The sequence below is a fragment of the Sinohyriopsis cumingii genome, chromosome 6, assembly GCF_028554795.1.
Source record: "Sinohyriopsis cumingii isolate HCF-2022 chromosome 6, ASM2855479v2, whole genome shotgun sequence".
Classification (NCBI taxonomy): Eukaryota; Metazoa; Mollusca; class Bivalvia; order Unionida; family Unionidae; genus Sinohyriopsis; species Sinohyriopsis cumingii.
The window spans coordinates 143,075,648-143,092,000 of record NC_142966.1 but is presented as its reverse complement, the minus strand read 5'-3'; the positions used below and the strand labels follow the sequence as shown (position 1 = coordinate 143,092,000).

General features: G+C 34.0%; 1 protein-coding gene across 2 annotated transcripts in view; it reads right to left on the bottom strand.

The window, feature by feature from the left end:
- Positions 1-16,353, bottom strand: part of LOC149798164 (carbonic anhydrase-related protein 10-like) — a 126,487-nt gene that overhangs the window by 38,658 nt on the left and 71,476 nt on the right. For both annotated transcript variants that reach the window (XM_089963271.1, XM_089963272.1), the window contains exons 2-3: positions 8,460-8,507; positions 7,918-8,054 (exon numbers count right to left, since the gene is read on the bottom strand). In XM_089963271.1, coding sequence (XP_089819397.1) covers positions 7,918-8,054; positions 8,460-8,507 — 185 coding nt within the window. The remainder of the gene's footprint in view (positions 1-7,917; positions 8,055-8,459; positions 8,508-16,353) is intronic.

The following is a 16,353-nucleotide window of genomic DNA, read 5'->3' as shown; positions in this document are numbered from 1 at the left end:
GTGGGAAGGTAGGACACACGCCGAAGAAGTGCCCTACACAACAAGAGCAGACGAAACAACAAGGGATAATTCCTTTTAGTGAGTTATCAATCTTCCCCAAACAGAGCAAACAGCAACAACAACAACAAACAGAGAAAGAAAAAGAAAAACAACAACATAAACATCAACTAACTCAACGAAACAAGGGAGAAACAGGAAATGGTAATGGTAAACAACAACAACAACAACAACAACAACAATCAAAAGAGCAACAGAAAGAAGCACAAGAAAAACAATAACAACAAAATATTAAAACACAGAGTAAATGACAAAGCAAGAAGGAAAACAACAACAACTACAACAACAAGAATCTGAGAAACCACAAATAGCACAAAAACTGGAAACGATGACAACAGAAGAAAGACTGATGAAAAAAGCCAAACGAAACCTTAAGAAACAACAGGAGAGAAGAAACTACTATCAACTCGACTTTGCCGAAGAGATACAATTTAAAAAATATACGTAAGGACAAAACCCCTACAATCAAATACACAAGCTATATAATTGATAAACAACTCTAAAATTTATTTCAAAAATGATAATTACCACATAAATAGAAAAAGAAGCAACATCACTAATTCGCATGATATTATAGCATTTAGCTAAACATAACACGACGCCTCTAGATACCCATACAATCAAGTAGGGGGCATACCCTGCAGATTTTAGGAAAACATATAAAGGGATCCCCAAAAATAAAAAAAATAAAATAAAATAACAGACGAGAGGGTTCTTGCATGTATCACATAGAGAACCAGTATGTTTTACTTAGCTGTGAACAACGGACGGAAAACCAACTTGTCAAGAGATAAACGCCATCTACAGGATTTGGTAAGGAAATAATATCCCGGTCGAGTTAAGCAGGGAGGTTCTGAAGGAAATATGTTAAGATAATTGTGTCTGGACAATGGAAAAGAACTATAATAATAATAATAATAATAATAATAATAATAATAATAACCTCTGATTGGCAAGTTCCCCACTCTAAGCATAGTGATTATATAACAAATATCGTTATCTCCCAACAATTCTAGGTGTCTTTGACAAGTAAATTCTACTCCCAATGACCTGCAGAAGCGTGTGCGTTCTATGTCTTTCCACCCGAAGATAGATTCAATTGATAACATCTCAAGAGACTCGACTGAATGTCCATTCGGGTTGTAGTGGATGGCGACCTTCGCGTTGATTTTGTTGCGAATGTGGCTTTCTTTCATTATTCATTAGCCGCATGAAATCAATGGTTTTGCGAACACATTGAATGGCACACATCTTGCGTGCCAGAAGACATATGATATTTTTGGCGTGACATCCTAAGTTATGATTGATCGTGTAGTCCAGTTGTCGAACTTTGGAAAGACTTGGTCTCGGGCATATGGTTGCAAATTAGGCAATGTTTGTCTTTACAACGTTTTGTTCCTGAATCTGTCAATTTGTACGAAGATACCCTGGCACGCACCAGATGTTCCTTGAGATTTCAGGCCTCTCGTATGCGACCGAAGGAACTTCTCGAAATATACCCTTGAGACGATCGGATGATTCAATATGGTGTCAATGCTTTCGTATGATCTGTTGTAGGTTTAAGGTATCGGGGTAGAAAGTTAGCATGGAGGTTTTCTTTGTTTGATATTTCAAAGGGTTATTCTGTCGAGAAGACTAATTTTGTTAATAGTCTCCGAGATGTACGTCCTTCTGTACCTCTCCTTCTACATTCCCATTTGAGTTCTCCGAGTCTCATTTTAAAGGTGGTAGGATTAGAGGATATGCAATTAGTCTGAATGCACATACCGTCAGTGAGACTTTTTATTACGTGTTGGGAGTGGCAGCTGGTCGGAAGTAGATGCTGGTGAGAGTCAGTTGGTTTAGAGTATATGTCAGTTTCTATGTTCCCCTACAGAAGGGTAGATAGAGTATTTAAAAAGATGCGGGACATGTTAGATCATTCCGATGAGTGGAAATTATTGGCGGATTTTAAAAAAGCAGCTTGCAATTGTCGCCTGTTTGGATCAACTTTGAATCAATGTCACCAATAAGGGTATATATGGTGGATTGTTGAGAGGCTTATTCTCTAGTTTTCCCATAAAAATATTCGCATGTACTATTTTAGTGTCCATTTCAGTCGCATTCAATTTTAAGAAGTGTTCGTTCTTGAATACAAAGTTGTTAAACTTGAGAACATTGACCAATTAGACCGTTGAAGAGGAGGCATATATATGTACGTTTCGGAACACACGTGAATTGGAGTGATCCGGACACTACTAAGATAGCAGACTGTGTAAACAATAAAATACTGGCACATTAGTATTAAATTTGTTACACAATGTATTAAAATGGCACGTGTGAAAATATACTTTACACACTTGTGTACTAACTCAATATAATTAAAGCACTTAAAATATGCGCAGACGATTAAATATTACCCAAGAGCAACATCAATACAAAATGTCGCAAATGGGAGGTTCCGAATGATGCAATAATTCCATGAGAATACTTCGCCTTACACTGTTCAAACTTAAAATGAAACGTCGAGATATAGCATACGCTCGGACACGGACCCATACGTATAGAAAAGCAAGAGGTATGTGTGTGTGTGCATACGTGTGTGTGTGTGCGTGTGCGTGAATGATCATTGCTGCAAAAACCAAGTCATACTAGCCTATTACTCGCTATCATAAATCATCCCTAAGTTGCAGATATCACATTTTGTAATAATAAAAAAAAAACGTGCTCTAGCCAATTAAGATCAGTAAAGCGAGGATTATCAATTTTACTAATAAAAATCGAGTCAATCATTGTTTCCTTAATACCAAAATGTCATAATAATTAGTTTTTCTTCCTTTGAACATGAATATAACATTATCTAAAAGGTTTCTCAGCAAGGTCTATATACATATTGTATGTGTCCCATAAACATGTCGTATGTGTCCCATAAACATATTGTATATGTCCAACAAACATGTCGTATGTGTCCCATAAACATGTTGTATGTGTCCTGTAAACATATTGTATGTGTCCCATCCCATGTTCACAAGAGCAGCATATTGCCATCAACTTTGCCAGTATGTTATGTGGAGGAAGAACCACAGGCAACGAGAAGCTACTGGCAAGCTTTCTCGCATATCCTCGTTCGCCGAACCAAGACTGAAACTCACGCGTATAGAGGTGAGATGTCGGTGATTTGCAACAGCGAATGCCTTAGAACACTATGTTACCCGGGTCCCATTAAAAAGAACGAAGAATAACGAACAAAAAATACACTGGTTATAATAATGTCTTAAAAAAACGTTTGCTGTAGAAGATGGTTCGAATCCTATTTTTACGATGGTTTACACATTGTATGAAAATCAAATGGAACATATTTTGTTTTCTATAGTACTTCTCAACAAATATTGTAAAGAAATTGTACTGTAATTTGATTCCGATAACTCCTTCACGAATCGGGGTGCATCCAGTGGTCACTGCTTTTGAAAGACACATTTTTAAAGACATAGCTCCTTTTGAAACTTCTTCAGTATGCAGTTAACTGAAATCCTCGAATGGCACTAAAATCATGGCATAGGGATTAAGGATTTGATAGGTGAATTTATTTTCAACAATTGTGCGTGTTTATACATGTAACATGTACGTGAGGGAATTCGTTTCTTCACATATTTCACTAACTGCCACTTGGGTATCGAAAAAGTGTTTGCCGAATGTGTCAGTCAAAAGAAAGTACATACGTCTTTCAATCGGTAGGCAAGCAAAGACGGCGTGAATAACACTAATGTTTATTCTACAAAAATGAAACACAATCGAATTGTGTAATCCGAACGAGTCTTAACTGGATGGATGGAGATCACGTGTCCAGATAATGAAATTGGCTGAATGTGTTAAGTCAAAACCTAGAAAATATTTTTGCTGTGGGGAAAATAATTGAGCATCCGTGCTTTGTCTAGTCAGAATTAAAGAGCAATTTTATTGTTGTAACTTTATTGCTGTTTTTCCTGATAATTCTATCAAGGGAATATTTTGCACTACCATCAATCATACTTTATTCAAAGCAGACGGACGTAGATTGATGAAATATTAAACACGTCCTTCTCTGGAAGGTACTATATCAGCCATGATTGAATTATATTTTTCTGTAATGGAAACGTGCTATTATTCTACGGTGTATCGTAAACAGCTTGAACAAAATAACCAATAACAGAAGAAACAGAAACATACGCTGTTGCTATATTCATATTTTGTATACTTCTTACTTGTATTAACAGTTATTCCCTTATTTCAGAATAAATCCAAATGGTACTATGATTATGATATATGATTATAAATTTCACACACACACACACACACACACACACACACACACACATCCCTTCACGATATATTGGCAAATACATCTCTACTTCTGAAGTGAAGTAGAAAATATATTTTAATCCCCCCCCAAAAAAAAACCAGATGCAAAAATAATAAAACAAAGGAAGAATGAGACTGAGTTTTATGGCAATACATACCGTCAATAATCTATGTTACGGAGATCTGTTAGAAGATAAGAGGAATCTAGACTTCTATAGGCTGTAATGCCAATTGGATTATAGCAGAAAATAGATAGGTGCCATTTATTAATGTACGGGTTCAAACCAATGTGATGTCTAATCATAACGGTATGTATGTATGTATGTATGTATGTATGTATGTATGTATGTATGTATGTATGTATGTATTCCCTATAAAGAGGTAAGAATGCAACTGAACGTGACTATATGAAAGTAACTGATATAAAATTATACCTATGTAATTAAACATATTAGAGAGTTACAAGTTTGTATCGCCCGATAATCGAATTCGTGCAGCGAGTTTTACTGTAGTTGGGAATGCGGCAAAACTTGAAACGTAAATTTCCGCAATGCATTTTCTGGATTAGATAACTGCACCGATATATATATATATATATATATATATATATATATATATATATATATATATATATATATATATATATATATATATATATATATATATATATATATATATATATATATATATACATACATACATACATACATACATACATACATATATTTGTTTTCTGAAGTTTTGGATTCTTTTGAACGCCGTAAGAATACTGTGTTGGTTTCTGCTGAGTAAGGGATAATTTGGAGAACAACGTCTCGCAGAAACACCTATAATTGTTTGAATGCTCAAAATGGATACCAGGCCCACGCAAAGGCCGGAGCGAATGTAATATTTCTGAGACTGTTGTAGATTATTTGTCGAAGACATGCTATGTCTGTTACAGACAAAGTTTTACTTGACTAGACAAAACAAATAAAATAAATAAAAATAAAACCATTAACATACACGACATGTTTAACAAACCATCTGTTTGCCATGAATAGTGCAGATTTAACTTTAGGACGGACATACAAACATTTTTAGTAAGAACTCGTGTCTGATCATATTGCAGGTGGGGCAATTTGATTAAGCAAGTTCTTGGAGTCTGAGTAAATGACGTCTAATGCTATTTATGAATAAAACCAAACCTGGTTGCGTGATGTGATGCATTTTTTTAGATTTTAATTTCCTTTGCATATATTTACGAGCTTCCATCAGCAGCCCAATGCTTCCATAGAGGTTTACTCTTCTTCGAGATCATATGGGAATTTGTAAGGTCTACAAATACTGTTTGCGTATTTGAAGAAAACAAACAACCCCACAAACCTTAGCCTCTTTAACTTTTGAACAAAATTTAGAAGAAAGTTGTTCCTTACGAAAGCAAACTGATATTCTTTCTTATAGTGAAATACTGGAATTGAGAAATAATTATACATACCCTTATGTTACTGAAAAGTTTAGGGATTATGAAAAAACATTACACCATTTAAAACAGATATTCACATTTTATAATAGATACTTCTGGTCAATTTATTATTTCGATTACAAAATGATAAACAAACTTCAGATTGATTACACCCATTTTGCTGTGTTGATCTGACACCACGGCTCAATTTTCAGATTGATTGCACCCATTTGCTGTGTTGATCTGACACCGCGGCTCAATTTTCAGATTGATTACACTCATTTTGCTGTGTTGATCTGACACCACGGCTCAATTTTCAGATTGATTGCACCCATTTGCTGTGTTGATCTGACACCACGGCTCAATTTTCAGATTGATTACACCCGTTTTGCTGTGTTGATCTGTCACCACAACTCAATTTTTAGATTGATTACACCGATTTTGCTGTGTTGATATGGCACGACAGCTCAATTTTCAGATTGATTACATCGATTTTGCTGTGTTGATCAGGCACCACAGCTCAATTTTCAGATCAAGCTCAGTTTTATGATCTCCGGTCTGAATTTTTAAAATCTCTTACTGACCTTTTGCGTAAATAAAATGCCAAATATTTTCGTAAGTATAATCATAATGTAGATTTAAAACCACACTTACCTACCGCGACTACCCAGTCCATAACCCCTTCTAGTTCCAAATAACCTTTAGGGGACGTCCATTAATTATGTCAACAATTTTTAGGCAATTTTTTACCCCCCCCCCCCTTGTCAACAACTGTCAAACTTTCAGTGACCTCCCCTAATAAAATTTTACCCCCCCCCCAACTAACAATATTTTATACGGCTGGCTTTTATGCTAAAAATAGAATTATGGAAATTAAAAGGTCTACAAATAAATTTTAATAATTTTTTTTACTTGTTTAACAGATTTCAAATTGACTATAACACTTTGAATTCATGAAAAAATCGAGAGTTTATATTCTAGCTTCTATCATCTTCCCATGGGGAAACCAAATGTTCCTCAGTTGTTATAATGGGCATAGTGGCTGATTCATTAATTTCTTGTGGAACCGATACACCGGACAAGTCAACATCATTTTCATCTAACCATTCTGCGCTTAACATCTCTCCATGAGCAATAATTGCCATCAGCTCTCTCTGTCTTTTGGCAGCCATTCGTATTGGCCGAATTCTTTGCGGTTGAGGAGCATGTGGTAATTGCCTAGGCCCAAGATCGCATCAAAATATGATGATGCAAGACTATGACTTCCTTGGCAAGAGCTTAACCGGTTTAGGATTAAACTGGTGGGCTGTTGACGGGCGAGCGAGTGTGTGCCATTTTTTGCTTTATTAAATTTATTGTAAAAAAATAAAATTGTTGACGTCAATTTATCTTGAACTCCCCCCTCCCCCATGTCAACAATTGTCAAACTTCTTCAACCCCCCTCCCCCCTATTATGTTGACATAATTAATGGACGACCCCATTCCCTCTAGGAACGTTTTTCCAAACACGTGCATCACCGTGGAAGCTTCGCTTCTCAAGCTCACGTGAGTCCGCGTAAAAGTCGCATGGGGGGTTCACGGACTGGGGAGCCGTGATAAATAAATCTTGTAGCATTCACGCATGATGCTACTCGATGAGACAGGTAGGCCAACACCACATGGGTGACTCACTGTTAGAGCATTGGAGTGGACTATTATTTAATGCCGTTAATCTTAGGTATGACTCGGCTGGGGTTCGAACCCGCGAGCTCCCGCATCCGAGGCGGATGCTCTAATCACTTAGGCCACCGGAGCGGTAAAGGCGATTATGTCTCCCTATCATAGTAATATAATTCTTGGAGTAGCGTATGAAATAATGGACAGAGAACAAAACTGCCCCTAAACGCCTTGCAAAATTGTTGACAGTTTTATTTTACGAGGTGATCTCCACAAGTAATATCCGCTGTATTAATGTTTGTATATGTAATTGTGTTAGCTTTCATATAAAACAATATTTTATCTAGTTCTTCAGTGTTAGGATTTGTGTTTTTGTTTTCCTCAAGAAGATGAACTCATATAAAACGTTGGTTACTATTTGCATAGTAGCCGTACTTACATACCGCATCTCCTTCTATCTTTAAGTGCTTGAGATTCGGGTCAAATAATAGAAGTCTTGGGTCTATGTCGATTGGTGACTGGTTCTTTCCTTTACTACATAAGTACCAGTCTGTGTTCATTCTACCCCAATAGGCTGGTCCTACAGAATGAAAGGTCACAGTCAATAAAAAAATATGTATATGGCTGATAAATTGTTAATATTTTATTCTGTGCGAAGTCGTTTATACCTATGACTGAACTGAAACAAAGAAAATAAAGCGATTGGGATTGTAATCCCATAGAGAATTTTTTAAACAAACTTTAACACAATGCAAGAAAACTAATAAGACATCACGGTTGTGCAATGCCTACAAAAAATAAATACAAATTACTATTATAGATCTATTTATACACGCGCATGGATCAGTTAATACAAAGGACAGCAATTCCGTTTTTTATCACGCATCGTTACTACCGGACAACAGCTGCCGTTATTTTCCCTAAAAGGAATAAATTTCCATTTTGAAAGGAAGAATAAAATTAGCAGAGCTGTATAGAAACTAACCTGATATACCTTCATAATTCCACCATTCTGCCCATAATGATCCGCCGCCTGTAATAAACAAAGGATGTTTGAAATTAAAGTAGTAAAACATGATGTAAATTAAAGCTTTCGATTAAATCACAGCACAGTGCATCCAAGCACGAAATACATTGTACAATGATGTCACAACACACAATGCATGCATGGAATTTATGGCTAGCACTCACGTATTTATGAGGTCAGCTGTTTTCCTTAATAATAATCACTATCAAGTAAAATCAACTTTTATCAGGCTTCTTAATTGTCTAAAGAGTTTAAATGTCTCACAAGCGAGAAAAAATTGTTGTGTTTTTAATGAAGTTATCTCTCTATCGGTTTACAATACGTTAAGATCACAATTTTTCAAATATACATTTTGCGTCGCGCATTTTCCGTAAAATATGTTTCTATACCAATAATTAGAAATTTAGTGTATTTATTTTGGTTTGTTACACTAGCGTTGTAAACTGATTGTTCGAAGTACATGAGATAATAATATAGTTGTGAAAATATTGTTATAGTTGCTGAGAACCGTGTTATTCTACCGGTACTCGTGTGTCCGAAGACAACTACAAACAATTATTTTTATGAAAAGTACAAAAAGCTTTACTTTTTCCCAGTAATGTACCGCGCTAATGTGAAGCTACCAAACAATGCTGCTGTTTATCGGGAAGTTTCCAAACTATCTGTCGTATCAAATGACGACACCATTGTATTAATTACGTTACTACGTTATGAATAAAGAGATGGATGTTACTTGCGTATGATGATGGCTTGTCAATTTATGCCCGTACCAGGAAAAACTAATTTTGAATTGAATTTATAATTTCTATTTCTCGGCTCTGATGCTTATGTGGCCTCTGTCGGATTAGTAAACGTGCAATACAATATCGATTTCATCCTACGCAAACCTCTTACTAAAATAACCAGTTTATGATTTGAGTTCTCTTGTATAATTAAAATACAACTTTCATTGCTATTTAAAAACTAACAACAACGTCAAGGCTAGAGCTATAAGGTTTCTTCATGTGTGCATATAAAGAACGAAATTTGAAATTAGAAATGCGTCCATACAACACGAATGCCCACGATTTTCTTATGACGGTGGAATATAAAACGAAATATTGAGAGTAAGCAAGAAATAAAAAATAACTATTTGATACTATATTGGTGATTCAGTTTTCCTTTATGGGTTCTAAACAGTGTCTGGAATTCGTGGAATGATTATGTCTAATTAATTTATTTAAAGTATCAACTCACAAGTAAATCCATTTGTCATAAAAGGCACAGATTTCAACAACATGCGATCAGTTAGATTTCCTGGTGTTTTATTCCCTTGAGCAACATCGCAAATCAATCACAAAAACATGCTGTGGCTCAGTGGACAGAATGCTAGACGGGCAAGATTCCTCCAGTTGCCTCTATACTACATAACCTCTAATGTGTTGATGCATCATTAAATAAACATTTTGTGCTTCTTCCTAAAACATCTAATTCATTTTGCGCCATTATTAATAACAAGTCAACAAAAAAATATCCTGATTTATTCATGTTAATTTTAGTTTATGCTGGTTCCTTGAAAGCTAAATATATGCACAAATGGGATATAACTGTCCTTAAGTAATGAAAGTTCAAAGCGCAGTTGTGTAATGAAAGGATGAGGAAGACTACGAGAGAAAAATAGTAGTCAAGAACAAAAGCAATTTCGAGGGCGTTCAGGGTCCATAATTCCGTAGTAGTATCATTAAGGTGAATAAACGCGACTATAATCTATCCATGTTGTGTCGCAATTAATCTGATTTGATGGCTTCATATAATTTAAGTTTTACATTTTTCGTATGTAAATTACGTCGTGCACAAATGAAAGGCAAAATTCAGAACAGATAAGAAAAAAAATTAATTTCTGCAAAGGATTTAGATTGATTGAGGCCAACATATCAGCAAAGAATTTTGATAACCAATTTGTCTTTATATGATATCTTATCCATCATTCAGCCGATTATGATATCCCATATTTGTTGTACAATTACCTGTAATACGAAACTTGAGGATCTTTTCTGAAACTTTGGTTCCCTTTATTTTCATCAAGGGGAGTCAGTGTTCATTGGCAATTATTGCGACATTGAACAGATTCAATAAGATGTACCAAGAGAAGGTAATTTGCATAGGCGTAATCGTAGTATCTGGCGTCTCTGATGCCCGAAGGTACAGCCTATTGACTATGAGTTGAATACACACCCTAGAGGATGCACAGGATAAACAATTCCAGTTACATGATGTTGTCACAACTGTGTGTGTGTGTTTTTATGTATGTATGTAAAGAGAGAGAGAGAGAGAGACAGACAGACAGACAGACAGAGAGTTGAAGTCAATGTCTCTATGTGCCATGCAATAAGTATTATGATCTCTTCGTATGTTCTCCGAAATGTTAAGATTCCCCCTCCCCCATATACAACACCAGCTTTCCAAGCTTCGAATCATGTCTCCTTCATGTACATTTAAGAAAAAAAACAAAACAATAACACTAAATTTCCCAGTTAATATAATATAATGAATCAGTTTCTGTCCTAGGTTGAAATCTCTGGATTACATGTTTGCGTTTCAATCTCTGCTTGTTCTCAGAGTAGTCAGCTGTAATCTAATATTGATGAAAGCAGTACAAATTCTCCCCAAAAGACTTATTCTGTCCTATTAATGTGTTCTTTGAAATGAGCGTGTTTTCAAACAAACATCTCGACATCACATAGCATACCATAAAACAATTCCTTTTAATGCGTTTGTTTTGTGTCATTTGCTTAGAACAGTAATAGCTTATCGAATATAAAGTAAAGTTTGAGGCATTTCTAGACATAATTTAGGAAAGGAGACCTTAATCTAAAGCAGTGAGGTCGTCAACATATAATTTCAGTCTTGAAATTTAGGGCTTGATTTTCTCCAATAGTGTAATGAAAAAGTGCTTCGAATAGGATTGGCTGATGAAGTTAGACGTCAATGGTCGGGTAGTTTGAAAGTCATTGTATTCTGTGTTTCTGCTTTCACTCATTGTATTATCCTTATGTGTTGACCTTTCATGCGGATGAAATAATTATAACAAAAATACTGTTATTAAAATTCTAACTTGTGGACGTTGTTATCGATCTTATATTGATCGTTACGAAGGAATTAAAAATCGATATTCAGTCAGGTACGTTTTATGTTTTAATATTCACCTACACGTTTCTTTTTTAAAAAATAGAATCGGTCCACCCCCCAGAGGTCAATCTTAATATAGGCCTAACAATATGAAAACATATTTTAAGAGTAGATTTCTCCCTGGTTTATCTTATTCATTATATTTTGGCTCATTCTTCACATTATAAAAATTGAAATATCATGTAAAGAAGTGAAATATCTAGACAAAAAGTGAAATTCCATGATTTTGGTATTAGCTAATTGTCACAATCGCTGCATATGTGTTTAATTTCAAGGAAATTACGATATTGTGGATATGATTTCGCATTTTTAGTTTTGAAATGTATGTGATTTTGAAGTGTTGTGCTCCGATAATTTCATGAATAAGCGACCTTGTCTGGGAGTGTAACATTTGTGAGGCCGAGTTAATAAGCATACTCAAAATTAAGCACTCAGTTATAGAAATGAAAGTTCAAATACTATTTTAAGTGCTTTTATTATATTTTAAATAATAATGAAGACATTCACAGAGGCAATCGCTAAGTTTTTAATTTTGAATGTTAAATCTCAGAAAGAAGTAAGTAAGTTTTGCCGAGAAGGCGCACGCTCCTCGGAATTCTAATTTATGTTCAGACTTATTTACAGTACCTAATTTTCTATGTACGAGTCCGATATGCTGTGTCTTACGGGGTCATCCCAAACAACTAAAGTCGTGGGATCGAATCCACAGATTAGTAGATATCATTTTACGTTTGCAAGCGTCTAATTATTACAACAATCAGTCATCCAGCATTAACTTGTATAGCAGGTGGCATTAAAAGGAATATTAAAAGAATTCTATCATAGATATTGTCAATTGCTCGTAAAACGCGCTCATGCATTTTACTTTGTGTTAAATATTTAAACTTATTCTTAAGACCGTAATTCTTAATCAAACATTAATTTACCAAACAGCAAGCACTTCTTTTATTTCAGTGTAACTGTACAATCCTTAAATACGCGCCACAACTGTTATCTGTGAACGTCTCATGTCTGCCACAGTCAATACCATTTGGTCCTTGCAAAATCTTCATTTCCATCATTTTCACGAAAACTTGTATAAGACTGAGAGAGCTAGGACAATAAATCCGTTATATGTCGGAGATACATTAGCTTATTATTTCATTTTATGCAAACGTCGGAACCCCAAAGCCATTTGGTTTCATGCTTCCATGATAATAATAGTGAACTATAGATTTTACTGAGCGTATTTGTTGTGACATGCGAAAATCACGTGCGGACGTTCTTGTTTCTTTATTTTTGTCAGATGAATATTTTTCAGTGCGCTACACGTTTTATCAGGTTGAGATGTTTTGATCCATTTTTTATTGTAAAGTTTTGGCAAGATTGCAAAGCAATTTCAATTTATGGTTTGATAATGTATGTCCTTCTTTCCGTCTGTCTGTCCTTCTGGCGTCCACACTGAGGTTAAGGCTTGCATTAAGGTAATTTTCTCACAGAATATTGCTTGTAGAGTCACATGATTTGATACGTATGCACAAGTATTTCTTTAATAGTACCACTACCATAAATGAAAGTTAGGTCACGGTAACCTATCTTTCATGGTTAGTGATTTGTACTTACCTTTGCTTTAAGCTCAAACACTATAAATCGTGATTCGCGTTTAGGTCACGTTCTAGAAGGACTATTTCTCAAAATCTATCATTAAAAGGAACGAAAGAAAATTAATTTAAGGTATTGATTGCTTGCAATCTGGTCATACCCGCTTTCGCGTGGTTTCTTGCTATTTGTATTTATATTTAAGAATAAGTGTAAAATTAGCATTTAATTCAGTCCTGAGTTTCATTGTCTGAATCTTAGATTTATTGGTATTGTTATCTGCAAAATATAGACAAGACGGCAATATCCTGAATTAGAAAAGTGCGATCACATCATTTGAGGCCATACGTTATTTCGAACTCTCTTTGCGAGCGTTTTTATGATTAATTTGTGTGTACGACGCAAAAAAAAAAAAAGCTTTTTATTAAACATCATTGATGTACATTATTTATTATAATGTCAGTTATTTTTCTGAAAATGATGTATAAATTGTGCAAACATTCATGGACTTACTTTAATTACACGTGTTTTTCATTATAAGGACACATTTCAATGTACTGAAAATAAATCCCACATGGCTCTACATATGATATGCTAGATTTACTGATAGTACAGTTCCTGTACTAAGATTTGAATGTATTTTGTAATATTTGTATTTCTGCGGAAATAAATCGATGATTAGCTATGTAGAAAGGCAAATCTAGCTGACAACATATTTAGTTCAATTAGACAAGATTAGTGTCTATTATGACCTGACGGATCCTCACATTTCAATTACAGTGGAAGCAAATATGTTAAAATAAGGCAGATAACGTGATTTTTCTAATGAGCATTGTCTAAATAAATATATGAGCACATTTGCACAAGAAAAGAGTTATTGATTTACATAAAGTGTAAACACCTGTGCGGACAAAGCTTGTATTAGTCAGTCTGAGTGTAATTATGCATTGGTTTATTGTGGCGATTATCATTAGAGAAATTTACTCACACATACCATGCTAAAATGTGTTTGAATGTAAAATATAACATTTTCCGTAATTTGTAATAATATCGGTAGGATGTGGTTTATGAACTTAACATACTGATATAACTGATCACGGAAGCGAAGCTTAATGTAACTCTCAATTATAGAAGTCTGAGAGGTCTATTATAAGTTTACATCGAAGTCTAATACATCTTAGAGGTCTATTATAAGTTTAAATCGAAGTCTAATACATCTTAGAGGTCTATTATAAGTTTAAATCGAAGTCTAATACATCTTAGAGGTCTATTATAAATTTACATCGAAGTCTAATACATCTTAGAGGTCTATTATAAATTTACATCGAAGTCTAATACATCTTAGAGGTCTATTATAAATTTACATCGAAGTCTAATAATCTTAGAGGTCTGTTATAAGTTTACATCGAAGTCTAATACATCTTAGAGGTCTATTATAAATTTACATCGAAGTCTAATAATCTTAGAGGTCTGTTATAAGTTTACATCGAAGTCTAATACATCTTAGAGGTCTATTATAAGTTTACATCGAAGTCTAATACATCTTAGAGGTCTATTATAAATTTACATCGAAGTCTAATAAATTTTAGAAGTCTCTTATAAGTTTACATCGAGGTCTCATAAGCCTTAGATGTCTATTCAAAACAATTGTGTTTCTGCTTGTACATGTTTGTACAAAGACAAAGCACTATAACAATAAATTTGTACTTCTTTCTTGTCTGCATTTTTGCGTAAAGCCGAAGTTCTGAAAAGGACCAAATGGATCATTCATTGATTTCTGTTTCTCGACTAAACTTCAGTTTCCTTGGAGACGATCATAATATTTTGTTCCCGCATTTGATAAATGAAAGTTTGTTAACCTGATGTATTACACACTTTTATTTAAATTAATACTCTGATTCGGTTTTCATCAATTTAAATGACACAAATGTAATCAAATAGTTTAGAGAGTTATAATTTGTTCCGATCAGGAACGGCAACCTTTGCTATTTTCCTCTTGCACCAGCGCATTGATCCACTCGTGTACGCAATCCTTCCGCCGTTATGTATGTATGTATGTATGTATGTATGTATGTATGTATGTATGTATGTATGTATGTATGCATGCATGCATGCATGCATGCACGCACGCACGCACGCACGTACGTATGTGTGTGTGTGTGTGTAGGTACGTACGTATGTATGTATGTGTGTGTATGTATGTATGCATGCATGTATGTGTGTGTGTGTATGTATGTATGCATGGATATATATATATATATATATATATATATATATATATATATATATATATATATATATATATATATATATATATATATATATATATATATATATATATATATATATATATATATATATATATATATATATACATCCATGCATACATAAATACATACATACACACACACACACACACATACATGCATACATACATATATATATATATATATATATATATATATATATATATATATATATATATATATATATATATATATATATATATATATATATATATATATATATATATATATATATATATATATATATATATGATAAACCACGAGATGTATAAATATTTCATTAAAGGGAAACGAGGCTTGCCGAGTTTGCTTTTATTGACCATTTTATGCAACTAGTGGTATATCTTTGTTTCCTTTTGTGAGCTTTTATTTTTATTCGCATTGATTTAACGAAATCAAGAACCAACAAGAGGTAATTTTATATATATATATATATATATATATATAGATAGATAGATAGATAGATAGATATTGTTACGTGTTTAGTATCTCATAAACAGTAACAAAGGAAAAGTGAAGACAACAAGCTTTGTAAAATTTAACATATAATTTATTTCCCTAGAAAACAAGGTAAAAATTGAGAAAAAGAACGTACGGTTTTAAGAATCAAATGCAAAAATAATCCAAGAATAATCCAAGAATTAAAAGTAGAAGTTCTAGTAATAAAATATTCTAATGAATTTGAGTTCAAGTCCCGACGGAAATCCAAAATGGAAGGCGATGACGTATAATGTAACCAGTATAGTACTGATGTGTCCACAGTTCTTCGTTGAACAACAGAAAATAATATTCCGGTGTTT